The sequence below is a fragment of the Durio zibethinus genome, chromosome 4 (genome assembly GCF_047325235.1).
Source record: "Durio zibethinus cultivar Kanyao isolate XHJ-2024 chromosome 4, ASM4732523v1, whole genome shotgun sequence".
Classification (NCBI taxonomy): Eukaryota; Viridiplantae; Streptophyta; class Magnoliopsida; order Malvales; family Malvaceae; genus Durio; species Durio zibethinus.
Genome location: NC_143165.1, coordinates 2,694,043 through 2,709,384, shown reverse-complemented (window position 1 = coordinate 2,709,384; position 15,342 = coordinate 2,694,043). Strand labels below are relative to the sequence as shown.

Sequence of the window (15,342 nt, the reverse complement as noted above, 5' to 3'; positions counted from 1 at the left end):
CCTATTTCCATCACAAATGCAGTAAATTCTGTAATGCTTGTTGTCAATACATACATGATTTAGAAAGAATGGTTGGGTTATTGAGAGGTGGGGATAGATGAGCAAATAAGAGGATGTGGTGCTCAAATAACTTTCCATTTCTCCTTTGCTATGCAAAAACTCTAGTTTTACTGTCAAAAATGGCCAATGTCCTACCATAGACATCAAAATTAAACTATCATTTACATCATCGTTTCTCCTTTACGACACAAGGTAAAAATGAATTGTGAATCCTATGTCTGTGACTGAGTAAAAAGGGGGAAGAGACAACAACTCGTGCAGCAAGCTTCCTCACTGGCTCTTTGGTTTTTGAATCTTGACATAAGGGAAAAAACCCAAGATGTGGACAACTTTAGGATCCCATCCTCGCTGCTGAGCGCGACAAAACATCAGGAATGTATTGGCAAAGTATGAATTGAAGCCCATGAAGACATGCCATAAAGCATGACCCTGGGGGTTAAAGTACCAACCAGATATCTCCTCACAGAACACCCTGTCAGAGAGCCAACAAATACTCCCCAGGAACAAAGTTGCTACGTATAACTTTGCAAGTCGCTTTGCAGAGACGTCTTTAGTGTAGATATAGTATTTGTACATGCGAGGGATGCAGAGAAGGCAGAGAATGACATAGTGCACCTTGAAGCCAATACCAAAGCAAAAGAGAGCATGGGCTACTGCAAATCCAGCTCCATAAAAGAACAGGAAAGTAGGCATTGTACTCCGATAGTGCCAGTCTGGTGAGTAGAGGATGTAAAAATATAGAAGCATTTCCCAGACCATTGGTGTTTCATCACCTTGCTGCTGCCTGAAAATAAATTGAAAATTTGTGCATTTCCGATCAACTTGGCAAATAAATAACTCATTAAAATTTTTTAAGTTCTTAATTCTTAAAGCTACAAACAAGAGCAATGTTTTCTTGAGTTCATTTTCCATAGGTGCCCATTTTCCCTCCAGAGTAAAAGGTTTTATGCAAAAAGGGAAGATACCAGAAGCAGAGAAGCATTATCAAATAACCCTCAATTTAGTCATTGTTTCTGCTAGGCCAAAAAAAAAACTCAATGAGGAAAAGAACAGAAAGTATTCTTTTGTTAACATATTGTCATGCTACATAAATATCTACCGGTCCAGCTGACTAGCAACAATAATCAACAAGCACAATGAACTTTAACAGACAACAATATATGATTCCTAGCAAAGGAAAAAGCTTAACATCGATAATGAACACCTTCCTTTGACTATATATACATTTTGCAAACCCATTCAAGTTATCAACACCTTCAAATGCCTTTTTTTTTTTTTTTTTGGTGCTAAACCTTCAAATGCCTTTATCTACATATCAAACTAATATGAGTATTGCAGCATCTTTCCTTTCTCTTTCTGTTTTAATGTTTCATTGTTCTCATTCTAGAGGAAAAACAGAGACACATGTTGACATCACCAAAGGAAGTTATAAGTTAACTACTGTACTGCAAAAGCAGAATAGAAGAAAAGCACGAAAAAGTCATCCAAGCATTAGAAACTAAGATCTAGTACATCAAAAATAGTCCCAAGACCAGAAAGTCTTTTACATGTATACACACACATACACACATACATACATATATATATTGGGGGACAGGGTGTAGAAAGTCCCAAGATCTAGTACATATAAAATAGTCCCAAGACCAAAAAGACTTTCTACACCCACGCAATTGATTCAATGGTTGGTTGAGCAAAGAGAAACATGCACCAACCATTGAACCAAATGCTCAGGTGTAGAAAGTCTTAAAGAGAACAAACAGTTTAAGTTCCTAAGACCGGAAATCAGCATCATGCACCAAAGCACAAGCAAAGCAGGAACACTTTTCAATAACGTAGTGTTTGATATCATTTACAAGATCACCATGGTAATTTAATCACTAAAGTGATTTTATTACTAAGGTGATCTTACAACTCATGATTTGAAATCAAATTGTTTAGTTAACAATCGTTAAAGATTATAAATTCAAGATCACTATATTTGATATTACTAAAAATCAAATATTATTTTTTTTGAAAGTACCAAAATAATCATGCATATTGTAATAGTTACACAAATTTCAATATTGTTTAAAGATAATAATTTATAAAATATTAGTAATATTTTATTTACTTTATAATAAAATATAGTTAAATTATTAAATTAACAAATATATTTATTGATAGATAAACTAATTTTTATAATATTACTTATGAAAAAATTTGAATTAGAAAATAAAACTACTCTGTTAAAATAAGAACAAAAGAAAATAAAAAATATTATATTATATATAAAAAAAAATTTTAAAAAGCGAAAATAGAGCTCACAAATTATTTATGAATTTGTTACAATAAATATTAGTTTGAAAATATAAAAATTATAATATAAAATAATTATAATTTATTATAATTTTGAGAGGAAGTAAGTTTTTAATTCACATAGTAAATGAGTTTTTAATTCACACAGTGAATGAATAATATTCACTATTGTTAAGTTTACATATAACTTCACCTCCGTGATAAAAGTTTCCTACCCTTTTAGATGGGGATTAGATCACCCTCCAAGGCAATGATTTAATAACTCTTAGTGATCGAAGTGCATCATCACGTAGGATCATCGAGTTCTTGCCAAACACAGTGATCTAACCACCATCTGTAGATTACCATGATTTTTTAAATGATCACCCCATATCAAGCACTACTTAATGGGAAAAAAAGTGAACTAAAGATGGCTGTAAGTCTTAAGTGAAAAGGCCAAAATAAAAGTCATAAAACCTCTTTTTCAAGTAATAAATGTATTTAAAATGTCACAAAGAAGGGTCCGAGTTCATAAAAAGTATTCAAAAGAGGCTTGATGAAATTTAAAGGAGATAAAGCCCAAATATTCAATACACTAGTGATGTAAAAGACAGAAGAAATATAGCGGAAGAGTAAGAGAAAAAGCTCCATGAGATATAGAAAATATTGTCTATGGAACCTTTCAAAGTTTCATGTCACCTTGAGCAGGAAAAAAAGAAAGAAAAAGGTCAAAATTAGATATTAGTCCAATACATCTCCTTGAAAAGATGTGATAAGGGAGCCATGGGACAAAGGGAGACATACACTGAGGTGCAAGACGATCAAAAAAGAGCTTTAGGCGTAACTTCTTTTACTTAATCCTCAGAAAAAGCTTTTGAATCTAAGCCAGAAGTGAAACATTTCTTCTGCCCAATTCCTGAAGTACTTATTTAAGTGTGATAACAGAAGGAATGTTCATTTTAGAAAGTGGGAATAAAAATAAAAACCTTCAGCTATCTCTAGTATTTGCTAGTTGTTGTGTCACTCTGCTGTTCAAGTAAAATAACAAACTCCTTAATCCAATCAAACAAGGAAAAAAAATATCTTCCAACTACATGTAGAAAGACAATATTTTCTAACATTAGATCTCTGTTGGTAAGACATTCGTCTAATATCTGAAGCATTTGGGGAAATAGCAATGCAAGTGTAAGACGTGAAAAGAACACTTACATACGCTGCAGTGTGGAATGGTATAGCATGCTCCCAATGGCAAGTATCATGTTAGATATGTGAAGGACACTAAACCTCTTCTCAAATCGTTGTCTTAAGGCATTAACGAGGCCAATGAGTGCCAAAAGAATGCCTGGAACATTGGATATTGTGTTGAAAAACTCTGCAATGTAAGATGAGTGAACATAGTTTTTCTCACACCACTCAGAGGATGTGACAGGACCCCAGAAACTTGACAATCCATTTTCCATTCTAAACTGAATATAACAAAAATGTGTGATTGTTCAACTGAGGCAGCTTTTGCTATAAAGTTGTAAATGTCATAAAACCTGCAAGTACCGTCCATAAAGAGTTGAGATTATATGATCACATAAAGAATGGCAACCAATTAAACAAAAGGTAACATGTTTAGCTGACTAAATATTCTTTTATCAGGAAGAGACAAATAAACAAACTAACAAGAAAACAAATGCCACAACACATTAAACTACAGCATATGTACACCAATTCAGACATGTACGTGAGACCCTTGTACTAATTGGCCAAATAACCAAGAGCAATTGAACTTAACATGAAAGAGAAAATCAACGCATTTGAAATTCTAGCATTTAGTTTCATGAGAGCAAAGTGTTCTCACATAACTCTCAATATAAGGTAAAAAATTTTAAACATCAGCTTCTATAGAAGTCCATTAAGGAACTTGTAAAATCTTTTGTGCCAGCAGCATTCAGGATTCCCTGCACCTATTTGATGCAAGTTTTAAGCTATTCTTGCCACTCAACCCCTTTTCCACTTATTGGCAATCTTCGTCTAATATTGAAACACAGTGATGTCATGCAGCAATAAGCTACATAGCACATCCCAAAGGATCTACAAATTCATCTCATACTCAGACTCAGACTCCTAAAGCCTGCAATGGCACCAATATTTTCAAATTCCAACAAACTTGTGACACTATAGCAGCAATTGCAATTGCCTCTTATTTTAGCTCTAGGGTTCCAACATGAATGCTGAGATCGAGGTACAAGTTAGTATGGGCACCCATTTGAATCTGTCTATTTTTTAAAAAAAATCCCAAAGAAGGCATTAAACCTCTTCTACATAACCAAAACACTTCAATGCACTTTGATTAACTAGTTCATCCAATTAACCACCAAAATCCCATTTTCGTAACCTTAAAACCTCCCCTAAACCCATTTTGCCGAAAGAATCTGACCGAAATTATCTTCTTAAGATCCAGCAAAGTAAAATTCCATCCAATCTTTAACCAAAGCCTTGAATCTAAGTTTCTACCTTAAAAACAGCCTCAGCACGCTAAAATGTCTCACGAGAAGGTCCCCAAATCCAAGCTGATCCCAGGAAAGATACACTACAACTATAGCACTTGAATCCCTCTTTAAACACCATAGCATTGCCAATCAATCAGATTTCTTTCTTTTTTTTCTTCTACCTTTAGAAAAATCAAAACTTGGGCAGCACATTAACACCAAATTTTGGAAATTGGAGGAAAGAAAATATATTTCAACTACACATAAATCATAATGCACTAACCTCCAAAACCTTCAAACCCGAAGATACATTGAATTGAAATTTGACCTTACCCATTAAAACCCATTCCTCAAAAAGGCAAAACAAGAGGCATTTTAATATCGAAATTGCCCACATATTTTACCAAAGAAAGAAGCAAAAAAAGTAGAAAAAATAATATAAAAGAGAAAATAACAGGAAAGTGAAATGGAAACTAACCCTTTAAAAAATCAGATCTGGTGTTGCAAAAAAAAAAAAATCTAAACTTCTTCCCTTCACAGGTTTTTTTTTTTCTTTTTTGATTCTCTTGGGCTTTTTTTTTTTTCTTTTGTTCTGTTTATCTTTCAAATGTGAAAAAGATCAGAAAGGTTCGTGAAAGGAAACTGAGAAAGAGTGGGGGTGGACGACAGGAGAGGGACGCGTGGGGAAGAATATTTATGGGGGAAGGCAATTGTGGACGTTGGATCAGGATATTTGACGGTTGAGATTATGTTTTGGAAATGAAATTGTACGGTCACTGCGTTTGATAAAAATAATAAATTGGTTGAGGTTTCCTAAGTTGGCTTTTTCGTACCTCTAGACAATGACAGTTTTAGATTCTTCTTATTTTTCCCCCCTTCTAAACACTACTGGTAAGTTAATAGTTTTGTACACGATCAAATCAAATTTAAAAATTAGAGAACGAAAAGTAAAATTTCGAATGAAACATTATAATTCGTAAATCAATTATCTCGTAAAATTAATAAAAATAATTTAAAATATAATATAATAACATAACATAAATATAATAATAAAATATTAATAAAATATAATTTAAAATTATAACAAAAATTATAAAAATATTTAACAATAAAAAATAAAAAATATATTTAAATTTTTTATATTAACATAAATTATGACATATAATTTTATATAAAATATGATATATAAATTATTAATATTTATATAATATAAACACATAAATTGTTAGATTTAGAGTCATGTTATTTTTTTTTTCTTATTAATGCTATATTTGGATTATCAAATCATTTTCTTTTGGATTTTTTTTTGAAAAAATATTGAATATTTAATTTTAGAGATAAAATTTTAATTTTAATAATTTTAAAAATCTAAAAAATTCGTATAGTAATCAAAATTTGACACATCTTGGGTGTTTTTTATTTTTTCATGAAATTTTAAGAAAAAGAACTTACTTGATATATACTTATTTATACAAAAATAAATAGTTTTTATTTTTTTTTTAAATAAAAGTATGCTTTTATTAAAATTTTGAGAAACGTAAATATATTTAATTTCATTCTTATTATGATATTATATTTTATTTTTATATAATTTTAAAAAACTGATCTCTCTTAATTCATAACATTAAATTCATTCAAAAGCTTTACATGAGAGTATAATTTCAAAATTAAAAAATCATTTTTACTTTTTTATTTATCTTTAAGAAGTCGTGTGATCAAATATAATACAATTTTGAAGTTTATGTTGATGTCCCAAAATTTTTTTAAGTACTAAAGTTTTTAGGAAAAACTGCATGCATGAAATGAAGAAGTAAACTCATATACATATTTCTTAAATTTAATATTTTAAAACACGATACAAAGACATAATATAAAAATTATATGAATAAAAAATAAAAAAATAAAACAACTTAAAATTTTAAAAAAACCATCAATAAATTTAATAAAATTAAAAATTATATTTTATATTTTCATGTTAATATGTGATTTTTATGTAAAATATTATACAAATATAATATTTTATACAATACAATAATACGAATTATTAAGTCTAATATGTCTCCCGTAAAAATGCAGTTTCATGATTTCTCCGTAGTTCAGTACTTCATATCCATGACAGAAAAACGTACACTACCAAAACATGAGGCAAATAAAAAGTAAAGCACAAAATATAAATAATAGTTATAACAACCAAAACAATTTTCCTTCTTTTTTTCCCGGGAGGGGGAGGGAAGTTTGATGCTGTTCAGTGATCTAAGCATTTATCTATCTAATTGATCCATTGCTAATGGAAGAAACTTTGCAAACTCCTGCGGATGTGGTCAAAGGAATATCTTTGTAGCAGGCCACCAGATCTGCGTCGCTGTGGAGATCCACCTGTAGTGTCTCCCAAACCTTCTTCTTCGGGTTTAAGACTTCATCTGGCTCGCCTGTGAAACCCGGAAAGGTAACTCGCTCTCCAACCGTGGCAGTCTTTGGTGGTTCAACCAATTCCACCTGAAAGCCCACAACAAAAATTAACAGCATAAACATGAAAGGTGTTGTTTAGAACCATCCTATAACTGTTACAAGCTTAGCACAATTAGTGAAACATGAGGGCATCAAAATTATGACGACATCTAGTCATTTTGTCGAATGAAAGTTCCCGTATACAAGCCTATAATGATATGTCATGCAACTGTTAAATCACTCGCTCGCGTTATTCAACAGTACAAAATTTTACATCTAGCAACCAATGATAGTATTATCACGAGAGAGAGAGAGAGAGAGAGAGAGAGAGAGAGAGAGAGAGAGAGAGAGAGAGAGAGCTTAAACAATGCACCGGTTGATGCTGATACTGAAAGGTATTTGCTTACCTTGGTGTGGTCACTGTTTGAAGCAGCAAGAACCATTGCTTGTGATTTTATACCCCGCATGGATGCTGGCTTCAAATTACAAAGAACACAAACCAGCCGATTCTGCCCAATATCAAATCCAGAGAAGAGATTAGTAGGAGAAAAACCTTGAATATAGAAATATAAAAGTTGTATTACCAAGCACCCCATCGCCACCAAAAGAAGATACACCAATATCTTGAATAATTTACAAGGCAGAAAACAAATACCTGCATCTCTTCCAGAGGAATATATTTGACAAGTCCACTAACAACTGTTCGAGGTTCGGATTCACCCACATCAATCTCTTCAACATACAATGAATCAGCATCAGGATGCTTCTGAGCTTTTATAATTCTGCCAACCCGGATATCAAGTCTTGTAATGGAAATTTCTGGTTCAGTAGTAGGCTTTGCTTTAGAGTCAACTGCAGATTTTGCGGGCTTTGGTTTCTTGCCATCTGTCATAAATAACAACTTACCTCCCTAAGCAACCACAGATTTATAATCTCCACATAATAGGTATAAACATATCTAACAAAAAGCAATGAATAACCAAGAATTTTTTGCCATCGCTTACAGAACAGACTTTAGCTTTAGATTAAATCTCAATGAGCTTCTAGAGACCAAAAGCTAAAGCTCCAAAAAAGAGTTCCGAAAGAACAGCAGTAATAAGCTGACATATAGATTTAATGAAAAGTTTGAATGTTCAAAACGCCTTTAGTTATTTCAACTAATTTCAATGTAAAATTATTTATTTATTTTTAAAATGTCCATCTTTCGCTTTTAAGACTTTCCTTCTGTGAACACCAAGCACTCACTTTTCTGGCATCCTTTTTCTTTTTTTTACTTTTTGGAATTAAAAACTTTTAAACATCAATATTATGACAAATATTTTAAAATAATCACATCAAATACACTAAAGTCAAAAACTTTTTTTCTTAAACCTCTGCGGCAAGTCAAAAGTCAATTTCAGACAGGAGCATGCATACAATATAATAAGGAAATAAGGACCTTGATCCTTGAAAACTTGCAAATGTAACAAACTCAAGGATCTAGGGAAGGCAAAAAAATCCGTACCCGACGGGTTTCGGTCCGACCCGATTTTTTAGGGTCGGTTTTTTTTTTTTGAAAATCGGGGGTCGGGTCGGGGTCGGGTCGGGTAGCATGAAGACAAAGTCGGGGTCGGGTCGGGGTCGGGTTTTAGGCAAACCCGACCCTACCCGACCCGATATATATATAAAAATAATTTTTTAAATTAATTTTTTAATTTTTTAATTATATATATATTTATATAATGATATTTTTAAATATTTATATTTAAAAAATAATATTTTATTAATTTCGGGTATGATCGGATCGGGTACGGTTTATATAGTGTCGGGTCGGGTTCGGGTTCGGGTATGAAAAAACAAAAAAATTTCGGGTAGGGTCGGGTTCGGGTTTTTTATGCATTAAGTCGGGTCGGGTTCGGGGCGAGCAAAACCCGCCCCGAACCCGACCCGATGCCAACCCTGCAAGGATCTCATTAAGCCTTAGTAGTTGGGCGCCTGAGCAAGCATGGACCCATTAGAAAAAGGAGAGATAATCCATTCACAAAGATTTGATATTGCCGAAACATTTGTAAATTACATTAATAACGGTTTAGAGTTAGATCTTTTTGTATCAGTATGAGAGGGAAATTTTCTTGGTTAGAATTTCAGAAAGAAAGGGAGGATTAATAGAGAAGAGAAAGAAACAATGGTGGAAAGATAAGCGGGAAAAGCGCTGGCAAAGAGAAAAAGACAAAAACAGAGAAGAAGAAAAATTCACCAGAGCCCAAGAGAGATTGGGGAGTCGGGTTCTCTCTCTCTCTCTCTCTCTCTCTCTCTCTCTCTCTCTATATATATATATATATATATATATATATATATATATATTCAAGTGAAGAAAAACAAAATTTCATGAAAGTTAAGCATAAAGTAAACACATTTCTCACATGCAATCCCTGAGAAAAAGACAAAAACAGAGAAGAAGAAAAATTCACCAGAGCCCAAGAGAGATTGGGGAGTCGGGTTCTCTCTCTCTCTCTCTCTCTCTCTCTCTCTCTCTCTCTCTCTATATATATATATATATATATATATATATATATATATTCAAGTGAAGAAAAACAAAATTTCATGAAAGTTAAGCATAAAGTAAACACATTTCTCACATGCAATCCCTGAGAAAAAGACAAAAACAGAGAAGAAGAAAAACTCACCAGAGCCCAGAGAGATTGGGGAGTCGGGTTCTCTCTCTCTCTCTCTCTCTCTCTCTCTCTCTCTCTCTCTCTATATATATATATATATATATATATATATATATATTCAAGTGAAGAAATACAAAATTTAATGAAAGTTAAGCATAAAGTAACTCACATGCGATCCCTCGATTAGTCATTCATAAAGTTAGAAAAATAACTATGAATGCTATATAACACGAGTGATGAGTCCACAAACAGATAGCTGATACAAGAAGCCATACAGTGCATCTATTCAGACGTCCACAAACATTAGTAAACAGAAAATAATTGAAAGAAGGAATCTGGAAGCATGACTTAAACAAAGGGAACATATTCAACCTGAAATTTTTGTTTTCTTCAGTTGCTCAGCAGTCTTCACAGCATCAGCTTCTGCCCTAGCATGCCTATCAGCTTGACTTCCAGCATATTGCTGCCTCAGTTCTTCAACTCTTTCAGTTTTCTGTTATTAATTAACTTTTACAGTATAAGCAACAAAAAAAGGAAAAAGTACCATGCCAATCGAACCCAAGCCACCAAAAAAATAAATAAATAAATAAAATAAAGGAGAAAATTAAATATTGACATATCACATGGAAGATACTTATACCAGTTCCTCAAACAAAGGTTTTGGAAATCCAATTTTATGCCCAGCAGGTATTATCTCCCACAGTCTTCTAGCCCTATCAACATCTCCTTTCTCATCACAAAGTGAAATTTGTGCTTGAGGAGGCAAATTAAGCTGCTTAAATACCTGTAAGTGCACCCAAAAAAATAGAACTCATAACATAAGAAATCAAGTTAAACAGCCAGCACTGCTATATGAAACAAAATTAGTTCCAATCACACCAGTTGAAAATCTCTGCACCTATTAGATTACCTCAACAGAAAAAGATGGAATAAAAGGTTCCAATAGACATGCGAGAATATGCACTAGCCCAACTGCACTTTTCATAACAATTGAACAAGAAGGTTGATCTTCTTTGTAAAGCTTCCAAAATTGACTTTCCTGAATGGTAATTATCAACAAAATACATCAGGGAAAGTGCCATTAGCCAGACCAAGTAACCTATAACAGAGTAACTCAACACATTAATTTCTAGAACTACAAGTTTTTCCAACTTACTTGCAGATATGCATTTCCTTCACTTGAGAGGCTCATTGCAGTTTTTAATCCTTGCTTTAGTTTCACCTGCACAAAGTTCAAACATTTGTAAGAGCAGTTACAACAGTATGAGGAAGCAAAGGGTGACAGGGTTCTAGTCATATGTGAAAATGCTGTCAAAGTTTTAACACCATTCACCTTCTCCATGGCTTCTATATATTGCTCCACAAGTTTACCAACTTTCTCACTCAAAGTCTTTGTCAAGGGATGTGACTCAGCAGTGGGTGCATCAGGAATAATGGAACCATATCCTTGACCTGTAGCAGCCAGCAAGCGTTAGTTAAATTCACTAGGCATATCGTTAATTAAGTGAATCAGAAAAAGGGGCTGCTAAATATGTATCCATTTCCCAAAACGAATGAAAAGGGAAACAAAATGTTGCAGTTACTCAATGAAGCACCAAGCTTATTGACCAATTCTCAATCATAAAGACTATTCCAAAAGTAACATCTAGTTATTTCACCACCAATGATACATAAAACAAAGTTTGATCGGTAATTTCTTATTGTCAAGATTAGGGGTATATTTTACCTACCCCTTTTTCAATCGTCACTGAACTAAAGCATAAGCAGAATTATGAAGAAAATTTCTGTCAATTATGAAATAAACCTCTAGATCATATCACACACCACATAATTCCTTTCCAACCAACTTGAATATATCAACAAATTTCGAACTCTCAAGGAAAGACCAGTAGGCAACTTCTTAAAACAAAAGGATTCAAGTCAACCAGCTGATTAACCTGGTGGTTTTGCAATAAAACTCAAAACTCGATTGATGAAGTTGCCCAAATTACTAAGCAACTCGTTGTTCAATTTTGCTTGCAAGTCATCCCATGTAAACAAGGTGTCAGAAACCTAGTTTTTCCAAAACAATAAAATCACAGAAAGCAGTAAGTATAATCCAAGACCAAATAAAACAGTCATAAATGATGTTAAATGAACAGGGATACCTCAGGTCTATTGGTTAACAAGTAATATCTCCAAACTTCTACAGGTATTTTAGTATCCTTTACATCATTGCCAAAAACTCCAATGCCTTTACTCTTGGAGAACTTCCCTACAGAACCAAAGCAAATAAAATATTATGTATTTCGGGCTGCTAAAATGAAAACTTCATGATTTTACTTCTCTAGCATTCACTAATCTCAACTCAAATCAATTCATTTCCCCACTGTGTATGGACCAAATTAATCAAATGGCTACCAACCAGCTTCATAATTTAAATACTCTGTAACACTGATGCTCTTCATCAAAGTCCAGTTTTCACCAGTCCCAAGAAGTGTTGATGGAAACATCACCTGAAATAGAAAAATATTTCATTTAAAACTTGAAGAATGCTTAAAACAACTCCATAGGTGAAAAAAGTTAACAAATTTAAACAATGTTTCTTTCACTACTTTCTACGGGAAGATAATGCATTTACTGGGAGTGTGGAACACACGGTACCACTCTGTAATGAATGGAAAATAATGCAAGCTATAATTGATTGACATGAAACACATGAATAGATATAGCACCCTCTGTTTGTCATTCAAAATAGTCAAGGTAATTTCAAACATGATACTTACAGTATGAAATGGTACATTATCTTTTCCCATGAACTGAAACAGCTCTACATTTTGAGGATTTTTCCACCATTTCTCCCAATCTGGAGTGTAGCATGCAGTAATTGAGACATATCCAATAGGTGCATCAAACCAGACATAGAAAACCTATCAACACATGGTTTGAATGAAGACTGAATATCAATAAACTCCAAACATATTTTTAATGAAAAAAATGCACTAAAAGCACCATCATTTATTGAAAATCCATATTACCTTGTCCTTGAAATTCTCATGTGGTACAGGAACCCCCCACTTCAAATCTCTAGTAATACACCGTGCTTTAAGTCCTTCAGTGAGCCATGCCTGTGTTGTATTAATAGCATTTTGGCTCCAAGAACCAGCAACTGACATATTGTTGATGTACTCAACTAATTTATCCTTTAGCAAAGGAAGCTCAAGAAATAAGTGTCTTGTGTCACGAATACGTGGAGTGTTTTGGCATGCCTGTAATTAAAGCTCAAATATCAACCTCATCACTTGCAATAATTTTCATTTCTTTACAATTTTCTTATCAAACTTCATCGTTAAAGGAAAAGGAAAAAAAAAGATGCAATACAGTGGCACTAAAAAATTCATATTTCATTCACTAGCCTTATCAAACAACAATCAAGTTCAGCCACAGGCTATATGCATATCTCCAGAAATAATATCCCTTCCACAATTCAAAAAGCAGTACTAACTACAATGCCTTGGGCAAAAAAAGTAACCACAAGAATCCCAACTATTGATAAAAAAGTCAATTTAGTTATTAGTCTAACTGTACCTTGCACCTAGGATCTTTTAGTTCAGTAGGATTCAAAAGCTTCCCACACTTTTCACATTGATCTCCACGAGCAGAATCATAGTTACACCCTTCATTTGGACAGGTGCCCTCCACAAGCCGATCAGCCAGGAATCGTTGGCATGTGTCACAGAAAAGCTAGATGCCAAGAGGAATTCAAGTCAAAAAAGAACAACTGAAAAACAGGATATTTAGCTCGGTGATGAATTGTGGCTCCAATTATTTGAACTTTTTCAATTTGCTTGTTACTCTCCTGCCACCCCCTCCCCGCAAAAAAAAAAAACGAAATTTTTTAAATGAAAAAATTCACTTTTTACATATACTCAAAATTATTATTTTACTTCAATGAACATTTATCATGTCTTGGTCCCATTTTTTGTCTTTTGATCACTCCATCTAAAACAAGATTTTATATTTTGTTACATTTGTTTTCACTTGTCAGAAACATGTAACAAGGCTGGTAACTAAAAAAATAAACTAGCAAAAAAACAAAGTCTAAGGCTCTAATCATATATCTTTTGTTGTATGACAAGATACATGATTTTACTCTTACATAAGGCATTTATGCTAGAATTAATATTACATTATAACAATCGCCTCATTTTCCATCAATTATGATTTGATATCCACATTTGCTTCTACTTTATTCAATTATGCTATCAACTTGTGAAGAATAGCAAAAAAGCAAGTAAAGAAAAGCAACAACCAATTAACCAAATGAAGTCTTTCGCGAAATATAGCCAACATACCTGTTGCATTGGTTTCTCCGAAAGCCAATTGCTATCCCATAGCTTCTTGAAAATTGCTTCACAAATTTCAGTTTGTTCCGGAGTCGATGTTCTTCCAAACTTATCAAAACTTATATCGAACCAATCATAAACTTCCTTATGAAGTGCATGATACCTAAAAATTCAAATAAATTCAGAAACTTAGATAATAAAAAACACATTTTCACCAGAATTTCTCAAAAAAATCTAAAAAAAAATTACTTGTCACAAATCTCTTGAGGAGTACAATTCTCTTCCATGGCTTTAGTCTCCGTCGTCGTTCCGTACTCATCAGTTCCGCAAATGTATACGGTATTATACCCTCGCAACCGGCAATAGCGAGCAAAAACATCGGCGCTTAAGACACCTTTAACAAACAAAAAAAAAAAAACTTCAAAATTATGGGAAACGCTAACAAAAACAATTGAAATCTAGATATTGAGACGATGATTAGTATACAGCCGATGATGTTGCCGAGATGCGGAACGTTGTTGACGTAAGGCAACGCGCTGGTGATGAGGACGTTGCGTTTCCCTGGGACTGGTAGCTTTGGAGCCGTCTGATTTAGGTCTCCCATTGGCTTTGATTGGTTTTTTTGGCGCACTTGAAAATAAAGTTCGAGCTTTTTCTGTTTCGCGTTTTGCGTTTAGCGTTTAGCGTTCAGCGTTCAGTGCCTGGAAATGTTTCAGAAAGGTGAGTATGGGAGCAGAGGAGGCGCTGGGATGGAGTTGAGGGTTTATTGCAGGGGATTAGAATCAGGTACTTCAGCTCCACGCAAAGAAAGACCTAGAGTTGAAAAAACGGTCAAAGTGAACGTGGCGATAGGATATTGGATGTGTATCAATTTGCTTTTTCACCAAGGTTTTTTACTTATGAATAAGATTTGATTAAGAAGATCAGTCTTATAACAAAATAATGGGTTAATAAAATCGATTCTTGTCTATTCGAGTGATAAAGAAATTAGTTTTTTTAAGTAAAATTTTGATATCAAATTTCATAAATAAAAAAAATAAATGCTGAAAATTTTTATCATACGATTCAATTCGATTTAATTTTAAAATAATTATCGAATATAAA

The 15,342-nt window shown here is 33.3% G+C and overlaps 2 protein-coding genes across 3 annotated transcripts; both read right to left on the bottom strand.

Moving 5' to 3' along the window:
• Positions 1-116: 116 nt before the first annotated feature.
• On the bottom strand, positions 117-5,447 carry LOC111288484 (alkaline ceramidase-like). Of its 2 annotated transcripts, XM_089759108.1 has the most exons (4): positions 5,290-5,447; positions 5,095-5,160; positions 3,544-3,872; positions 117-844 (listed from the first exon to the last, which is right to left on the bottom strand). In XM_089759108.1, exons 3-4 carry the CDS (start codon positions 3,792-3,794, stop codon positions 331-333), a joined length of 765 nt encoding a protein of 254 aa, XP_089615234.1. In that variant the 5' UTR covers positions 3,795-3,872; positions 5,095-5,160; positions 5,290-5,447; the 3' UTR covers positions 117-330. The 2 variants fall into 2 exon arrangements, with proteins under 2 accessions (XP_089615234.1, XP_022735125.1); XM_022879390.2 differs by lacking the exon at positions 5,095-5,160.
• Positions 5,448-6,867: 1,420 nt separating this feature from the next.
• On the bottom strand, positions 6,868-14,972 carry LOC111287399 (methionine--tRNA ligase, cytoplasmic-like). The gene is made up of 17 exons (XM_022877937.2): positions 14,725-14,972; positions 14,488-14,632; positions 14,248-14,401; positions 13,481-13,636; positions 12,931-13,161; positions 12,679-12,822; positions 12,318-12,408; positions 12,061-12,167; positions 11,851-11,965; positions 11,247-11,365; positions 11,070-11,135; positions 10,824-10,952; positions 10,554-10,697; positions 10,286-10,406; positions 7,915-8,144; positions 7,667-7,768; positions 6,868-7,307 (listed from the first exon to the last, which is right to left on the bottom strand). Exons 1-17 carry the CDS (start codon positions 14,840-14,842, stop codon positions 7,077-7,079), a joined length of 2,403 nt encoding a protein of 800 aa, XP_022733672.2. The 5' UTR covers positions 14,843-14,972; the 3' UTR covers positions 6,868-7,076.
• Between the last annotated feature and the right edge of the window lie 370 nt (positions 14,973-15,342).